At 36.9% G+C, this 17,188-nt stretch overlaps 1 protein-coding gene across 6 annotated transcripts in view; it reads left to right on the top strand.

Moving 5' to 3' along the window:
- Positions 1 to 15,339, top strand: part of plch1 (phospholipase C, eta 1) — an 87,796-nt gene extending 72,457 nt beyond the window's left edge. For 3 of the 6 annotated variants that reach the window (XM_047391776.1, XM_047391779.1, XM_047391777.1), the window contains 10 exons: positions 661 to 758; positions 861 to 1,040; positions 3,110 to 3,217; positions 5,148 to 5,272; positions 5,461 to 5,545; positions 6,934 to 7,080; positions 7,385 to 7,464; positions 7,593 to 7,652; positions 9,784 to 10,174; positions 11,575 to 15,339. In XM_047391776.1, coding sequence (XP_047247732.1) covers positions 661 to 758; positions 861 to 1,040; positions 3,110 to 3,217; positions 5,148 to 5,272; positions 5,461 to 5,545; positions 6,934 to 7,080; positions 7,385 to 7,464; positions 7,593 to 7,652; positions 9,784 to 10,174; positions 11,575 to 14,255 — 3,955 coding nt within the window. In that variant the 3' untranslated portion in view covers positions 14,256 to 15,339. Of the gene's footprint in view, positions 1 to 660; positions 759 to 860; positions 1,041 to 3,109; positions 3,218 to 5,147; positions 5,273 to 5,460; positions 5,546 to 6,933; positions 7,081 to 7,384; positions 7,465 to 7,592; positions 7,653 to 9,783; positions 10,175 to 10,485; positions 10,514 to 11,574 lie in introns of all 6 variants that reach the window. The other 3 variants (XM_047391781.1, XM_047391782.1, XM_047391778.1) reach the window with 3 other exon arrangements.
- The last annotated feature ends 1,849 nt before the right edge of the window (positions 15,340 to 17,188 follow it).

A 17,188-nucleotide genomic window follows, 5' to 3' on the forward strand; every position in this document is an offset into this window, starting at 1 on the left:
TACCTTAAAGGTAATTTCTTTTATATATTGTATGAATAATATTTACAATAAATAATTAAATGGTTGCTTTTTAAATACTAAGGTTATTTATAAAATAGGGAAATATAGGCTGGAAATGTTGCCCTAACCTACTTGTATTTATTTTCAGGCTACAGAAATGCTGTTGTTTCAGCTCATTGTAGCCAAACAATGATTTCCTGTTATCAGTTTAGGTTTGTGCTCTTCTTTGTGAGTAGAAATTTAATGGAAAAGGATTTTCAGCTTGCTGTTCTTACTTTATCCACTTTCAAGTTTTTCTTGTTTTTCTAGTCTCTGTTCCTGTTTAATTATTCATGTACAAATTTCCTTGGGAATTATCTCAAAACATATACCTAAATGGGACTCACTGTGTTTGTCTGAGAACCTATATGCATGATTTGTAGGCATAGTTGCCCAAGAATGAGAGAGTATTGCAGCGCTGCATGGGTGCTGGTTCTTATTAAGCATTTTGCCTTTGATGCTCTTTCCTGTGGCTTGCAAGCTGCCTCTTATGGACAGTCAACTCTGCCCTGCCATGATTTTGCACTGTAAATGGGTCAGTGAAAGTGTGTCTATGTTGTACACCGGAATCTATCTGAAAGCTCTTGTGTCTTGTTTTTTTATATATATATATATTTCTAGGGGTGGAAGGAAGAGGAAGACAATAAAACTAAGTAGAGATCTGTCAAACCTGGTGATCTTTACCAATTCGGTTGCCTCACAGGAGTGCTTAAATGAAGGTGAAACAAAAATGACAACTACACACTCTAGCCAGAAATTGCAATGCATTCCAGCCCCATGTGGACATTTTCTCACTGCCCAGCAATGTTATTGTTTTTCAGGGAGTCCAGGTGACGTTTTGTCGTTCAGCGAGACCAGAGCGCAATCGCTGGTCAACCACAGGACTGAGCAGTTCCTGGCTTTCAACCAGAGACAGCTGTCAAGGATTTATCCCTCAGCCTATCGTATCGACTCATCTAATTTTAACCCGCAGTTCTACTGGAACGTTGGTTGTCAGTTGGGTAAGAAATTGGTATTTTATTGGGATTTTAAGTGATGCACCATCATAATGTTGTGCATAATTGTTTGGTGGGAGGAAAAGCAGACATGGTATTCTGTCTGACATTCCTCTCTCTGAGTCAGTACTTTGTAGAACCACCTTTTAGCAGTTGCAGTTACAGCTGCAAGTCATATGTGGTATAAGATATGTTATCTATTAAATGTACATAAAACTGATATTTCATTACTTCATCTGGCAAGTGATGATCATACAAATAACTCATAAAATACACACATCCATTCACACCTAAGGACAATTGACAAAGACCAGTTAATCTAATAGTCATGTTTCAGGTCTGTGGGAGGAAGCCAGAGTACCCAGAGAGAACCCACACATGCACAGGGAGAACATGCAAACTCAATGCAGAAAGACTCCCGGCCGGGAGTAGAACCCAGGACCTTTTTGCTGCAAGACAACAGTGCTACCAACTGTGCCACCATGCAGCCCTTTATGTAATTTAATAACCGATAAAATAAACATAACTAATGTTAATATGAACAATTAAGACAAATAATGAATGAAAAGAAGTAGAAAGAAGAAAATGCAGTTTACTGAAGCATGATAGACCAAACATGGGCCAACCAACCATACACATAAGGAAAGAAAATATTACCTTTTTAAGAATACACCCTTTCACCAAGTCAATGTATCTTGTTATATCTTGACAGCATACTGTATTTGATTCTTTTCTTGAAAATAAAAATACATCCACTCTCTTTGATTTGTTTAGACATTTACGTTGTAATTGTAAAATATGAAAATGTTTAATATGTATTAATACTTTGCAAGGCACTGCAAAACATTTATTCACCTCATATCACCTGTTACAAATTAGAGAGACTGTTTATCTCATGCATAAATTAAGAGGCTTATACTTGGCATTCACATGATACTATGTATCCATTCAATGGCACGCAAACTTTAGGCAACCCAATCTGAATTTCTGATTTTGGAATTAGTTTCAGGGTAAAAAAGATAGTTTGATTTCATATATGTGTTTACAATGAAGATTTCATATATTAACTTTTCTTGTTGGATGATGAACCAAATGCAAACTCAGACAAGATGCAAATGATGCACACTTTTTACCAGAGCTAAAGGCTCTGCAGTGAGAGGTGGTTATTAATGCTGAAAGCAGCAAGTTGGCCTGAGCATCATATGAAGAAATGTAATTGTTGCATCACCAAAAAAACAAATAAAAAATCACACACGCACAAAAAGCCAAAACCTGAGACAAGAATCGAGCAATAAAACAAAAATCACCTTAAACACTGAGGGAGATAATGGTTAAATTTTATGGTAAAGAGGCAGCTTTGTTTAAATGAAACAGGACAGAGCAAAAAGCAAGTCAGAAAGTACAACGGGGGAGCCCTGCTAAAGTCATGTAGAAAGTGAGGCGATCATTTCATTAATATTTTAAGAAAAGCACAGCTTTCTTTCTTCCTCTGTTGCTGATAGAAAACAGAAAAAAAAAACACCTAAAGCAATGGGCTGCGTACTTTCTGTTTTCCCTTTAGCACATAGCTTTTGAAGACTGTAGAGCTTCTCAGTTCTTGTTTCAGGCATTTTGTTCAGTCTAGCTGCAAAAAGGCTGTTAAATGTTTGTGTTATCTTACTGCTACTTTTTGGTTGTCTATTTGTTTTTTTAAGGAAATCTAACCTGTAGCAAACCTGATGCAATTGTCTGGTTTTGCCCTGTGGAGTTCTGCTTATCTGCTGTTAATATAATCACAGAAGTACTTTGACCAGGGTCATTTCAATGCTACCTTCCAGTACTATTACATTTTAAAACGGTAATGATTGCAGAGGCTAGGTCAGTAAGCTCATTTACAGGATGACTCCAACCCTCATAGGCAGATGAAGCAAAAACCAAGAATGAATTAGTATTATTATTATTTTTTTTATTTACCTGTCAAGGTTTTCAAAATTCCAAAAAATCTTATCAAATAAAAAAGGATTTTGTAAGAATTATTTATTGATGAAGTTTAGGAAATATTTCATGAACAACTGAATGATTTTTTTTTTTTCCAGTTGCACTGAACTATCAGACAGATGGGCGGATGATGCAGCTCAACAGATCCAAGTTCATGGTGAATGGAGGTATTGGCTACGTCCTCAAGCCCCCTCCCATGTGTAAAGGTAAAACAATACACAAAATAAACACAAAAACACCAAAATATAGATAAGGTTTAATCATGTTTATCCCTTGTTATCTTATCTGCATAAATAATTCAGAAAGACACTAAAAATCTATCTTATCATTCTAAAGGATGAATTCTTGAGTTACAATTGAACAATGTCTACCACAAATGTAAAAAGGCAATGAGACATTAGTATATTCCTCTAAGTATGAGCAATAATTACCCTTCATGGTAATTATTGCTCATAATCATGAGGAAAAAAGGATTATGAGAAAAACCAAAAGGATTATGAGAAAAACCTACAGGAACTGGAAATTACCATAATTAAAAATTATTGTTTTAAAATAAGCTCTTGTCTTTTCACAAGGTATTTAATGAAGAAAAAAGCACAGAGATACAAACAAAGATGCAAACACTGAATAGGCTGTATGCTATTAATACAACTAACAGGGAGAGGTTTTATTAAAAGAAAAGAAAATGTTCAAAATTTGATCCACCCTGACCAAAAATCTAACTTAAAAAATGTCACTGTCTCTCAAAGGTTTAAGAATGGTTTTATGGCCTTGAAATCTGAGTTCTAATGCCTAACATTAGGCTGGGAGAGAAACAAATATAAATGCAGGAGGAATTAAAAGTTTCTGAACCACCTGTGAACCATTAAATAAATGATTGAGCCCCTTTACTGTGTAAACCAGAATAAACCTGTTAGCTCAATTATGGGACTAACTTACTTCTGGTGTGCATTTTCTACACTCCCATCTTTTGACTCTGCTAATGTGGAAATCTTGGCTTAATGGTCACTCAGACTGGAAGTGACTCAGTTCAGGTCCAGGTGGTTGGATGTCTTGGTGGTTATTTATTTTAAATTCTGAACAAAGTTGAATACGAAAACGAATTTTCTTGAGGAAGGTTGCTAAGTGATGCGGACACGTGGCAGAAAAGCAAAACAAAAGCTCTGGGAAATTCACAGAAAGATCAGATGAACACATCAAGAAGTATGATGCAAACAAAAATATTTAGGGCAACCAAATCTCCAGAGGGTGATTAATTCCTGACCCTACCTAGCTTATTGCTGTGTTCTCTGGTTCTTTTTTCCTGTCTCAAAATCCCAGCAGTTCACCAGGACTTCTTCTAAGGAGTCATTACAAGATGCTGATCTGTCAATTTTTCAGACTTAACACATAACACAACACATAATTCATGCAAGTACAACACAGCAACAAGGCAAGTAAATATAGACAGCCTAAAACAGGTGTACAGAAATCATCACAAACATAGCGAAGTCATGTTACAAGACTACTGGCTGTTTAAAATAAGGGTGGCGCTCACCCATGTCTTCACTGTTCACACCCCCAACACAATTTACACAACAAAAGAAGAGCATAAATTCTAGATCTAAAAGGTGAGCATGGATATTTTGAAGTGACCTGGAGTAAGGCAGTACTTGTTCGAAAGGTGAAAGATCACATCTTAATTGTTCTGTATACTACAGCAGGTTCATTTATTTAGATTGAACCTCCAATGTATAAAATCACATACCAGATTTCCCCACATCATTATTTATTCAAAAGATGAAGCCAAAATGGGATAGTGAGTGAAAAATGAACTACACACCAGAAACCCTACATCACAAAAAATAAAAATATGTCATTAATCATTGTCTTCAATTTTGGTAAATCCAACATCACAAAAGCAAAAAACATTGTGTTATTTAACAAAAAATAAGCTAAATGTAGAAGCTGAGGTATTACAGTGTAATGTATAGTTTACTTATGTTTATGTAGTTGAAGAGCTGTAAAGCTTTTTAGATTGTGGGAAAAGCCCAAGCATGTGACCTCAGTGAAAACAACGGTGACAGACGGCCTAATGTTAGGATTAAATGATGATATTAATTAAAGTTGATGCTCTGCCATCTTTACTCCTTCTAGGCTCTTTCAACCCATTCAGCGATGACCCACTTCCAGCTTACCCCAAGAAGCAGCTCATACTCAAGATCATTAGTGGACAGCAGCTGCCCAAACCACCGGACTCCATGCTGGGGGACCGTGGAGAGGTAAGAACAGAGCAAAGGAGAGCTCAGTGATCTCACATTCTCCATCTGTCATTCTGTCTCTGGAGAGCATAATTGTTTCCACACATATTTGTTCTTTAGCGCTTGACTGCTCAGAACTGTAAAACTTGCTCACAGCATAAATAAAACCAGTGCCACACCAGAATTTGGATTTTCTCTACTGCCTTCAGATTATTGATCCATTCGTTGAAGTGGAGATCATTGGTTTGCCCGTTGACTGCTGCAAGGAACAGACGAGAGTTGTTGATGATAATGGTAAGGAAAACAGAATTCAAATTCATCAGTGACCTTCTATCAAATGACTGGATTTAATTTAACATTTATTTAGTTTTTCAGTTTTATTCACTTTCAAACATTTTTCCTAAATATTATCTAAAAACACCTCATGCTTATGTAGTTACATTGCACTGTAATAAAAGAAACCCCAGTGTGTAGTTTTTTTTTTTTTACATAATGTTAAATTTGCATAATTCAGCATTTTACTACACAGTTGCAGGGTTTGATATTCATGAATTGGCTTTTCACGCAGGACGGCTCTGTTTCAGAAGCAGCCTCAGCACTTAAGATAAAACAAATAAATTATATCTGTCAGGTTACTTCTGAACGAGCTCTCCATTGCTTATTACTATGTACCTTCAGTTTTTGGGGCAGGAGGGTTTGGGTGTTGGTAGGGTGGGTGGTTGTCCCCCACTTTTCTTGCGCTGGCTAATACCTTAATGTCTGATTTGGGATTCCAACAGATGTTACATCAAAGGGCTAATTTACTCATTTTTTTAATCAATCTGAACTCCATTTGATCAGCTTTGATTTAAAATCCAAAGTAGACTGGACAAACCTGAACTATAATATTTTACACTGAAAAGAGATTATTTAAAACTAATTCAGAGATCTGTGGAATTTTATTCTGTTTGTAAAAACACAAAAAAATAATTTCTAGTTATAGAAAACCACATGGAAACCACATATTTAAATAAGTCGAACCTCTGGCAAATTATTATTGTTCATACAAGAACTCCCACTGTGGGCTGTTGAGTACTGCAAGAACCACAAGTGAGATGAATCAATTTTGGTATGAAAAGAAATATAATCAACAGAATGGACCTCTGATATTGGTCCTTTAAATTTTTCCCGCGGATGTCTAAGTTGCATAGTTCCAAGTTGATAGTATATTCTAGATTGCTCACCAAAGTCAGAAGTACAACATGCAAATTTGTAGATCCCTGAACCACCTGAAGTTCAACATGCAATATGCCTGCAGTGCATGTAAAACATCCAATCTGCATGAATAAACTGCACTTCTGATGCCTTGTATCCACTTCAACTAGAAATGTATTTAGTTTTGAACAATCTCTAGCCGGCAGCATGTTTCTGTATTTGAATGCATAGACGGGAAAGAAATACATTGTTATCAACTTGTATTGCTAATGGCAGTTAGCAAAACAGCAAATAAATCCAACTTGAAACTACGAGGGATGTCAATACCAGATCTAAACTCCAACAAAAAAGAATTAATTTATGAATACAGTGATCTCTGAAACACAGTACTTGATTGAGCTACTACAATATCAGTAAGTCAAGGCATGTGATTTAGTGATATAGGAATAATGTAGATCCTAATCATTCTGAACACATATTGTCTTCAGGTTTTAATCCAGTGTGGGAGGAGACTCTGTCCTTCACACTTCACATGGCTGAGCTGGCACTTGTACGTTTCCTTGTCTGGGACCATGACCCAATCGGACGAGACTTTATTGGTCAACGGACTGTTGCCTTTAGCAGCCTGATGCCTGGTCTGTGTACAACTCCTCTGTTTTCTTCTTAATAGTTAATTGAAACATTGTGATATGCATAAATGCATGATTTTTTTTGTGTGGCTCTTACAGTTAAATAGCAATGGGGTAAAGTTACCAGGTAACATGATGCCACATTGTAAGAGACATTTGACTTGGCAGGTTAGTTTAGCTATTCATCACAGTTGACCCTGACCTTTCAAACGGCCCCACCTGAATCAACCACTTTAAATCAACAATCTGATGATAGCAGTCCTTTCTTTAAAGCACCTCCTTCTCAGTATCTTTCATCTCTAAACAACAGGTTACAGACATGTTTACCTGGAGGGACTGACAGAGGCTTCCATCTTTGTGCATGTGTCAGTGCATGATGTCTATGGGAAGGTAAGTGCTCTATTGTGTTTACTGTTAGCCTCTTTTGTAGCTGAGATCGTGAAAATAAACATATGATTCATTTTTCTCAACACAACAGTTGATTGAGGCTCTGCTCCTTCCACTCTTTGTCTCTCTAGTGGAGCCCTCTTGTCCTGAACCCAAGTTTTACCATAATGCACTTTTTAGGAACTAGCAAGGTATACGGAGCTCCTGAGCTTTCTGCAGTGCTGCATGAAAAAGCAATGCATGACTCGGATGTGCAGTTCGTGTTCAATTGTATATTTAAGAGAAATGCTTGTGGTTGAATTTAAGGCAGTTTACAGGGTTCTTGCATGAATATTTATTGGTTTTACTGTCATTGCCATTTTTTTTTTTGTTTTGTCTCGAGGTCAATAAAACAGTAACAGTGTGTCATGCATGCCCAAATAAACAGCTTCTTGCATCACATTTGCCGTACCTAAGGAGTAAGGTTGCCATCTATAGGAAGTGTTTTTAACAGCATGTAGTCGTTTCACTTGCTGCAAATCAAGTTCAGTTCATGATATAAGTTACTGCTGTGTCCATAAAAATTTACATTTTCATTTCAAGTCATTATCTTTAAAAGCTTGTGTTCAGCATGTCAGAAGTGCTTTTGTTTTTACTTGGTATTATAAGAGTGAATCTCAGTAGAGTAGACTATTAAAATGTATTTTTTCAGTAATTCTATTCAAAAATTAATTGGATGGATTCTTGGCACACTGAATGAGATTTTTCTAAGTTTTTATGTCTTGTATGTTGATGATCATGGCTTAAGGTACAGCAAATGAAAACCCAGCATCCATTTTCTCAGAAAATTTGACAATTTTATAGGACCAATAAAAAACCGTAAAGATACCAATGTTATGTGATGAAACTCACCCAACCTAAACCCCATAGGGAATCTATGCAGTATTGTCAAAGGCAATATGGGAGGAAACAGACCTAACAATGCATGATTAGCCAGACTCTGCAATAAAGAAACCTGGGCTTCCGTAACACCTCATCGGTTCCACAGGTTGATTGCCTCCAAGCCACACTGCACTGATGCAAAACAAACCCCAACTAAGTATTTAATGCTTATGCTATACAGTATTTGGAAAAAACTTTTCAACTTTTCTTCAAGTTGGTTTCAATTCCTTACACTCTGGATGTAAACTCAAATAACTCAGATTTATAGAGAGCATCAAATTAAATCTTTATCCAAGTTTAAGGCTGATCTAGATCAACAGTGTTTCAAAAACAAGGCGATAAATTTGTCATCTTTTTAGCCTTTCGTGAGTCACAATATTTGTGCAGAATATAAACACTTAACTGTTTTAACACATAATAGAAAACAATCAATTGCATTTTACTGGATAAGTTATCAATAAGATATTAATTATTTCCTCATGCTTCCTTAATTTTTTATTTCTATTAACAACATTTTAACACAGGCCTAAAAAGCAAAGCAAACAAAAAAGCTCAAAACATACCACTTCCAATATTCCAGCTTGATATTACAGGCCAAAAACCATACAAAAAGGGAAATATTACTGAATGTAAATTCAAACAAACACTGAAGATTAGATTTAAGGTAAGCCAATTACCTGACATCCTGTATCACTTGAAAAGAAATCTGTGTGAGATCAGATTCTGATTTGTGGAAATTTTGGGATGTAATGAAGGTGTGCATCAGTGAGATGAATCCTGTTTGATGCTTTGATTGATGCAGCTTGTGGGTGCAGCTGTGGCACTTCATCATTGATTAAATACTAGGGAACACAGTCATGTTTTCATCTTATTTAGGAGTTTCTTTTTCTACACAATTCTGTGTTAGAAATTACAACAGAAGGAACAAATGGTGGTTGTGCATTTCTAAAAAAACAAAACAAAAACAAACTCGATTGAAGAAAATGCATAAATGACCATCTGAATTTTAAATGCAAGTCAGTGTAATTTAGGACCTGGTCTGGAAAATCTGGACTCATTTAAGACTTTTTAAGGCCTGTCAAATTTGTGATTTTTATGACTTCAGACCCTTCAGAAATGGAGTTTTCAGTCGACCGACATTTCTGCATTAAAAATTCTTTGTTTTATTTGTCTTAATTAATATTATAAATTATCTGACAAACTGAATTTTGGGTTTTTATTAGCTGTAAGATTTTAATATGCAATGTAATGATCATCTAAATGAGAAGCAATAAAAATTTAAAACTTTTTTGAATTGAATAACTAAGGTTGACCATCAGTGATATTTCAATCTGTTAGGATTCACCTATATATCTCTTTTGCTGATTTATTATTTCCTTCGTCTACCAATGCACCTGTTAGAGTCATCAACTACGAGGCATTCGAGGTTTCTTCCACCGTTCCTCCAAGTCCTCGGTGGACACAAACACCTCTGGTCTTCGGAAGCGCTCAATTAGTGATCACCTCCTGCGACGAACAGCTAGCGCCCCGGCAAAGGGACGGAAAAAGACAAAGATGGCTCTATCGGAGTCAGTTGCTTCAATATCTGATCATAGGAATGGTGCTGATGCAGGAGCATCAGGAGGAGAAGGGCTCTCAGTGAGGGCAGAAGGAGCTGAAAAGCCACTTCAGCCTCGAGTCCCACTTATCCATAGACCCATTTCCATGCCATTAGATCGGCTCCTGCAAGGGCAGCTGTCAATCTGCTCCCCAGACAAGGAGCAGCATGATATTGGTGCAGACACTATCATCGGTGGGTATTTTTGCTCTTATTTAGACTAATACAATTTACACACAAACTACTATTGGAAATTAAAAGTTTTTATAATTGTTCTCTAAAAGAAGTGCAGTAAATTGTAGTAATAACAGCACAATACGTATTTTAACCTTACTTTACCTGAATTTATTGACCTCTTAATGCATTTGAAATGTTTTCTGTATTTTCTTTCCTTCTCCAGCAACAATGCACAGTAACCATGGTGAACTGTTAGATCACAGCCTAATCTCCATGAGACAATAACATGCTTTTTCTGTCCCATCTTCATTTGTTGTGTTTCTTTATAGTAGAGAACTGACTAGGAAATTCCTGCAGGTAATGAGAAATACTATTGTCTGGGGATGGCATTGTTCAAAAACGTACAAGCATTGCATTCACCCAGTGTATTTGGCTTCAAAATGGTCTGAGAGATATATCAATGTGCTATTTGCTACCATTTTACCAAAATCCCATATGACCATTTTTCCATATTTTACATTGCAAATGTGTCTTTGTGTTTTTGTTTTTCTTCCAACCATTTTTTCAGCTTCCCCTTCGCCGTTGTTCTTGGTGGTCCATTTGTTTGTGTATAAATGTTGCCTTGCAATGGCTGAGCTGTCAATTGTTATCCTTAAATTGTTTGTAAGCTTGGTAGTCTGGATGCTGATCATTTTGTCCCTTTGCCATTTTGTACACGTACAATTTTTGTCTTTCCATACAAGATTTTTCTGAGCATGAAAAGGAAAGGTTTGCTAACTAACATATAGTGTTTACGAGTCAACATTTGTATTCAGATGCTCCTTACCTTACAGTCATTTTCTATACAGTATACTGCAAAAAATGTTTGTGTAACTACCTAGAATAGAATAAAATAGAATAGAATAGAACAGAAAAGAAAAAAAAATATTGCATTCATCTCCAACTGGGAAAATTATTGGAGGGATGTTGCTAAAAATTTCTTTGGTTTGATCAGGGGTCAAAATCTGTCATATTTCATAAAAGTTGACTGAACCCTTAAGGGGATTAGAACTGTAGGCAATGTATATTGTAATAAATTGTATGTTCTGAAAACATTTTAGAATTTTAACAATTTATAAATGAAATTCAAGCATTTTTATAATTTTCTATTTGTTTCTGAATTAAATAAAAAACCATTAAATTACATAACTAACAGGGGAACTAAACTAATATGCAATCGTTAATAATATGAGTATGAAATGTTTTCAATGTTTTGACTACAGTTACAAGATGGACAAAATGGTGAAAAATGTCAGTGCCAAATCTTGTTGCGAATAGGCGAAGGGGCTAATTGACCTGTAGTTTTGAGGTCTGTATCCAGTATAAAATGTTAGCCTATCTCAATTTATTTATTTTTTTCCTCTTTTCTATGTTTACAGGAACTTCCCGATTCAACAGGTCCAGGTCTTCCTCTGTGGATGTTTTCATTAAACCATCTTTTTCTGTTAATTCGAAGATCTCTATCCCTTCAAAGACGAACAGAAAGAAAGAGTATGATCGACCAGAAGACAGTTCCTATCTGGTAATTGGTGGTGGAGGAATAGGAAAGGAAGAAGTATATGTCAATTACCAATCAGAACTAAGCAAATCAAATAATGTCCCCAAAGAAACAGAGAAAACTTCCACTATGTATCTTTCAGCAAAAAGCCAGACAACATCAGGTCAACCAGAAACATCATCCAATAGTACAACATTCACAGTTGCACCTTCAGTCTCTTCATCCTCATCCTTGTCCTCAGCCCCTTCATCTTTGACTGCTGTTTCTGGAGCAAACTATGTTCTAAAAAGTCCCTGCACCTTACATGATAGCACTATGTCCAGACTCATTGATGCCGTATCGTTAGGCAATGAACAAGACACTTTTTGCTCTGTTTCTGCTCTGATTGATCAGTTTGAAATGACGGCTGACCAAAAAAGTCTAACTGAATCATCTCATAACATCACTCCATCCCAGACTTTAACCTTTAGGCCTACCTCACCTAAATCCCAAGAAGATCTAAAGTTTTCTTTTATTGCTAAGACATCTCCTGAAAAGAAACTCTTGATAAATCCCCAAAAGACAAATCATGTAGGTAGTAAAATTTGTTCACCCAACAAGACTTCCCAAGCAGATAAACTTGCTTCAGTTCTCATCTCGAGCCCAGAAATTGCTGAGCTTGAAGAGGTCTACACTATTCTGGATGAGGAAATTTTGACACCTGTGTCTGTGTACAACCTGAGGAAGCAGACAGTTTATGTTCAGGCAGATACTACAGGGAGCACACCTTCAAGCAGTCTAGCATCGTCACCGGTAAAAACGATTCACAACTTAGGGAAAGGAAGCAGTGTGGGCTGGAATGGGGTAGAAAGAATGTGGGGTGAGAATAAAGACGTTGTAGAGCCAGAGGAGAGGGTGTATGAGGAGATGGAAGATGCTCCTGCTCCTGCTAAAAAAGAGCAGGGTACTTCTAAAAGGTACACAAGCCCTACCTCCAGTGACTGTGTTCAGATTCTCCACCATTCAACTGGAGAGTCATTTACAGAAGTGGAGTTGAATGTTGATGAAGATCTCTTACAAATTATGCCAAACCACAGCAAACAGTGGGGTAGACTTGCAAGTCCGGTTAAACACCAAGCTATTTACCAAAATGATGACTTCTCTCCTAGCTACTCAAAACCCAAACACGATTCTTCATATCCTCAACCACAGTACCTAACACAATCATCTCATGCAGAACTTTCACAGTTTTTGATCCGAATGAGTACCCAATCCCATCAAATGACCAATCACCATCAACAAAACAACTCACAAGTTCCACTTTGCCAGAGATATGTCAACTCTGGACCCTCAAACCCAAGTCCTCTATGTCAGAATAGCTACCCCATACCTCAGAACAACTTTGAGGTACTTAACAACAGACAAGCTTCTGACTTAAGGAGCTGTAGTTCGACCCTGATCTTCAACAGGTATCATCAACACAGACCAGAAAACAATCCAATTAAAACAGAGAGAGGGGGCTTCTACAATGGTTTTTCCTCTGCTGAAAGTCTCCCACGTCAGTGTGCTGTATCTCAGAGCAGGTCTGGACTCAGAAGTCTAAACTCTCCTTCTTTAGAATGTGAAGCATTGTACAGCGAACTGGACTATGATTGTATCATGCCCTCATCAGAGTCAATAACTTCTCAAAACATCCAACTACATAGCAACGGTCAAACACACTCTATACAGACTGGGAAATGTAAGACTAATCCCATTGATAACAGACAATATCAACAGTCCAAAGTCAGAGAATCATTGCAATCAAATTTAAGGCCTTCATCTGCATATCTCCAGTCTTCTATTACAGATTCCACTGCCCTTAAAACATGCAAGTCTAAGTCTCTTGGAGACCTGACCTCTGAGGACATTTCATGCAACTTTCAAAGCAAATACCACATAATAAGTCGAAGTTTCATCACTCCTCACACAACAAGGCCAAAGCCTATAGATGCAAAAGGGAAACACTCTTTTCACATAAAATCTTCTGATCCACTTACAGAACAGCTACGCAAACTGGTTAGCTTGGAGTTAGATGAAGGTCCCAGAGAAAGACCCCAATCCCTTCAGTTGCAACAAGAAGCAAAAATCCAACAGGCACAACCCCAAGAAACAAGTATATCTCCAATTGCTTCAAGAGATGTAGATGATTCCCCTCCTCCATTCCTTACCCGCCGCCTGTCTTCACGAAGCCAAAGCCGAGTGCGCCACATCAACAGCCGTGCTCGCGAGAGACAACAAGAGGCCCTTAAAGCTCGGCCAGGTGTGGTGATCAGTAGTGCTGACAGTATTGGTGGAGTGGTAAGGAGGAATAAACCATCTCTTCAGAATCAATCCTCTAACAGACACTCCACTGGCTCCTACATAGCTGGCTACCTTGATGACCTGGAGGACAGAGGACTCCCCGAAGGAGCCTGCTCGTCAGCACGTTACGGCAATGTGGACCATTTTAAAGATCAGTGTTATACAGATGACTCTCTCCCACTTGGAAACAATTGTCATTCAGAATCTGAACCTGAAGTATACTTTCTGCTTAGGTTGTAGCTTTGACTGTGCAATGACATGGAATAAGGACAGAGTGCTTAACTTTCTTTAGATTCAATTTTACCAAAAGCCAGATGACCATTAAGATGAAATATTGCACTTGTTTTATTGACATGTCTGGGCTGTTAATAGTCTGCAATATGAGCAAAACATTACATATAATCCATGGTTGGACCTGAAAGCATGAAATGTCCACTTTCCTGTCAAGAATGGTGTTGTTGACTGTGTATTGTCTGTATTCTCCCTAATGTGTAAATGTACTTGGGGACTTTGACTTCAAATGGCTTCCTGGACACATTGTACAGTTTCTTGTTATCTTTGTCCTTGTGTTGTACTGTCCAATGTATGTACAATTACAATGAAGCAAAAAAAAGAAAAAAAGCAGATAAATAATGTCTTTCTTTGCATAATTTGAATGTGTAGAATAATGAAAAGGCTACTTTTAATAGATGGGATTTATGTTTTCATTGATCAAATGTAAGTCTTCCTCCTCTTTTTAGTGGTATTTCTTTATGTGTGTTGTTTGAAAATACCCCTAATATGATTTTTCATTTGATCTCAGTTTTAGCAGAGAATTACCTTCCATCTATGTTTGTGCATGTTACATGTGAACATGTCAAGCATGACTATGCACTAGTTTATACAATAGATGTTGGTTTACCCAAACACATTTGCACAGAGCAAACAGAGGTTATATGCATGTTTGTATTGGGTGCAATACAGTACATTAACTTCTGTGCTTGGACTTATTACTCTCGATAACCTGTAGAATTTGATGGCAAAAAATTTAAAGAATTGGAATTTAAAGGTTTTTATTTTTATAATTGCTTTGATACAGACAGTGGAAATACGCTTGTTCTTTCTGGTTATTTTGTTTTGTATAACTTAATGGCCTGAGCAAATAAAGAGATAAATACACAGGGTCAACCAAGGAAGAGAAGACAGCAATGCTGCTGGTTTGTTTTCTTTTGAAAAATTGTTTCAGTATTACTCCACGCTTTGTTTTGTATTGTTGCTCACTGCAGAACTGTGAGGATTTTTCCTATCAATGCAATAAAATATAGAAATAATTGGTTTGAACAAATTGTTTGTATATTTTCTCTTTTACTAAACAGTATTATACAATAGATATACAGGTAAAATACATTCATTTGAAGTTAGTTATTTGGTTGCCTACACAGCAAATAAGTTGTATGTAAGGCCTTTGTAATTTTGTTAATGTTTGATCATCACACTGGTGTTAAACAAAGGCTCACTAACATGGGATAAGTTGTGTAATTACACAGTTGGTTCATAAAACAACATGCAGATTAATAGTTTTCTATCGCATCAGTTAAAGGTTTAGAAATGCAAATACACAATGAAGTTAACAAAGTTTTAGACAACAATTCTGAGCGCCACTTTGCCAGACAGAGCATGGTTAAAAAAAACAAAACAAAAAATACTGTTTTGGACAAAAAAATAAAATAACATTTGTGTTGTATGTATACACCAATCAAGCATAATATTATGACCTGCCTAATAATGTGTTTAGGGACCTTTTTGCTGCTGGAACAGCCTTGTATTGTTGAGGTTTGGACTATACTGGAACTCTGTAGGTGTACTCTGGTGTCTGGCTCCAAGATGTTTGAAGCAGGTACTTTAAGTCCTGTAAGTTGCAAGGCTGGCACTAAATGGATTGGGCTTTTGTGTCCAGGACATCCCTAGATGCTTAATTTAATTGAGTTTTGCGGAATTTCAAGACAACACCTCAAATACTACCTACTAAGGTAGATGGTACATGTCAAACTAACCTCCATGTGGATGGCATGACCAAAGGTTTCTCAGCAGAACATTGCTTAAAGAATCAAATCATTTCTGGTGACTTTCCTTGTTCCCTAATGCATCCTGGTGCTGCGATCTCCAAAGTGATTCCTCAAACGAGGCCCTTTACCAGATCCAGCTCTAATGCTCACACACTTATTGTTAGTGCTATTGTGGACATGGTTGGTCAAAGGCATTGCAGCAAAAAACTGATGCACTGTAGTCTGACTAGCTCACTGTAATATAGCAAGTTGTTTCAAGCTTACAGTGATATATTTATGCAAATGAAAGAGATAAATATTCCATAATATTGGAATAAATATGAAACTAAAAATCATCTTTAAAACAGCATGTTCAATTAAATACTCCCATTGGCTTTTTCTCCATTACCCAAACACTTGTGCATGAAGAGTAAAAGACTCTTGTCTGTTTGTGAGAGAATCAGCTGTGAAACTGGAATGGAAAATATCAGTGTCCATCAGAATTGTTATACAATTTTAATGGTTCCTTTTAAACATCTTACCAGCTGGACTTTCTCTGCATTAATGAAACTTTGGAGACTACTCTGACTAAAGCAGCCAGGCTTTACCTGCTAACTGAGAAGAGCAGATGAAGCTTCCTATCTGCCTGATTTTGAGGCTGTTATTTCTTGAAGTCTGTAGTGTATCAAAAGTTTTAAACATGTCTGAAATATATCCATCCATCCATCCATCCATCCATCCATCCATCCATCCATCCATCCATCCATTCATCCATTCTTTCATTGTCTTTACCCAGTTATCCTTGCAGGGTCCCATGGGAGCTGGTGCCTATTCCCAGCGGTCACAAGAGGCAAGATATATCCTGCCTGGGTCACCAATCAATCACAGGGCTATTGGAGAACCTCATAGGGGTAAATTATTGCTACAGCATTTATAAAAGCACCGTTTTATAAAGCTCTTCAAGTTACCTAAATGGTAATGTCTTTCAGATACACCATTTATAACTATTTATTTAAAATTGATAAACAATACATCTAATTTTAAATGCATTAAGAATGTTCAGTAATCAAAGATTACAGTATGTTTGTCCACTGAAGTTAAACATCCTTACACTAGATCTTCACAGTAATTTATTGACACCGATTCACT

Source organism: Girardinichthys multiradiatus, chromosome 18, assembly GCF_021462225.1.
Source record: "Girardinichthys multiradiatus isolate DD_20200921_A chromosome 18, DD_fGirMul_XY1, whole genome shotgun sequence".
Taxonomy (NCBI): domain Eukaryota; kingdom Metazoa; phylum Chordata; class Actinopteri; order Cyprinodontiformes; family Goodeidae; genus Girardinichthys; species Girardinichthys multiradiatus.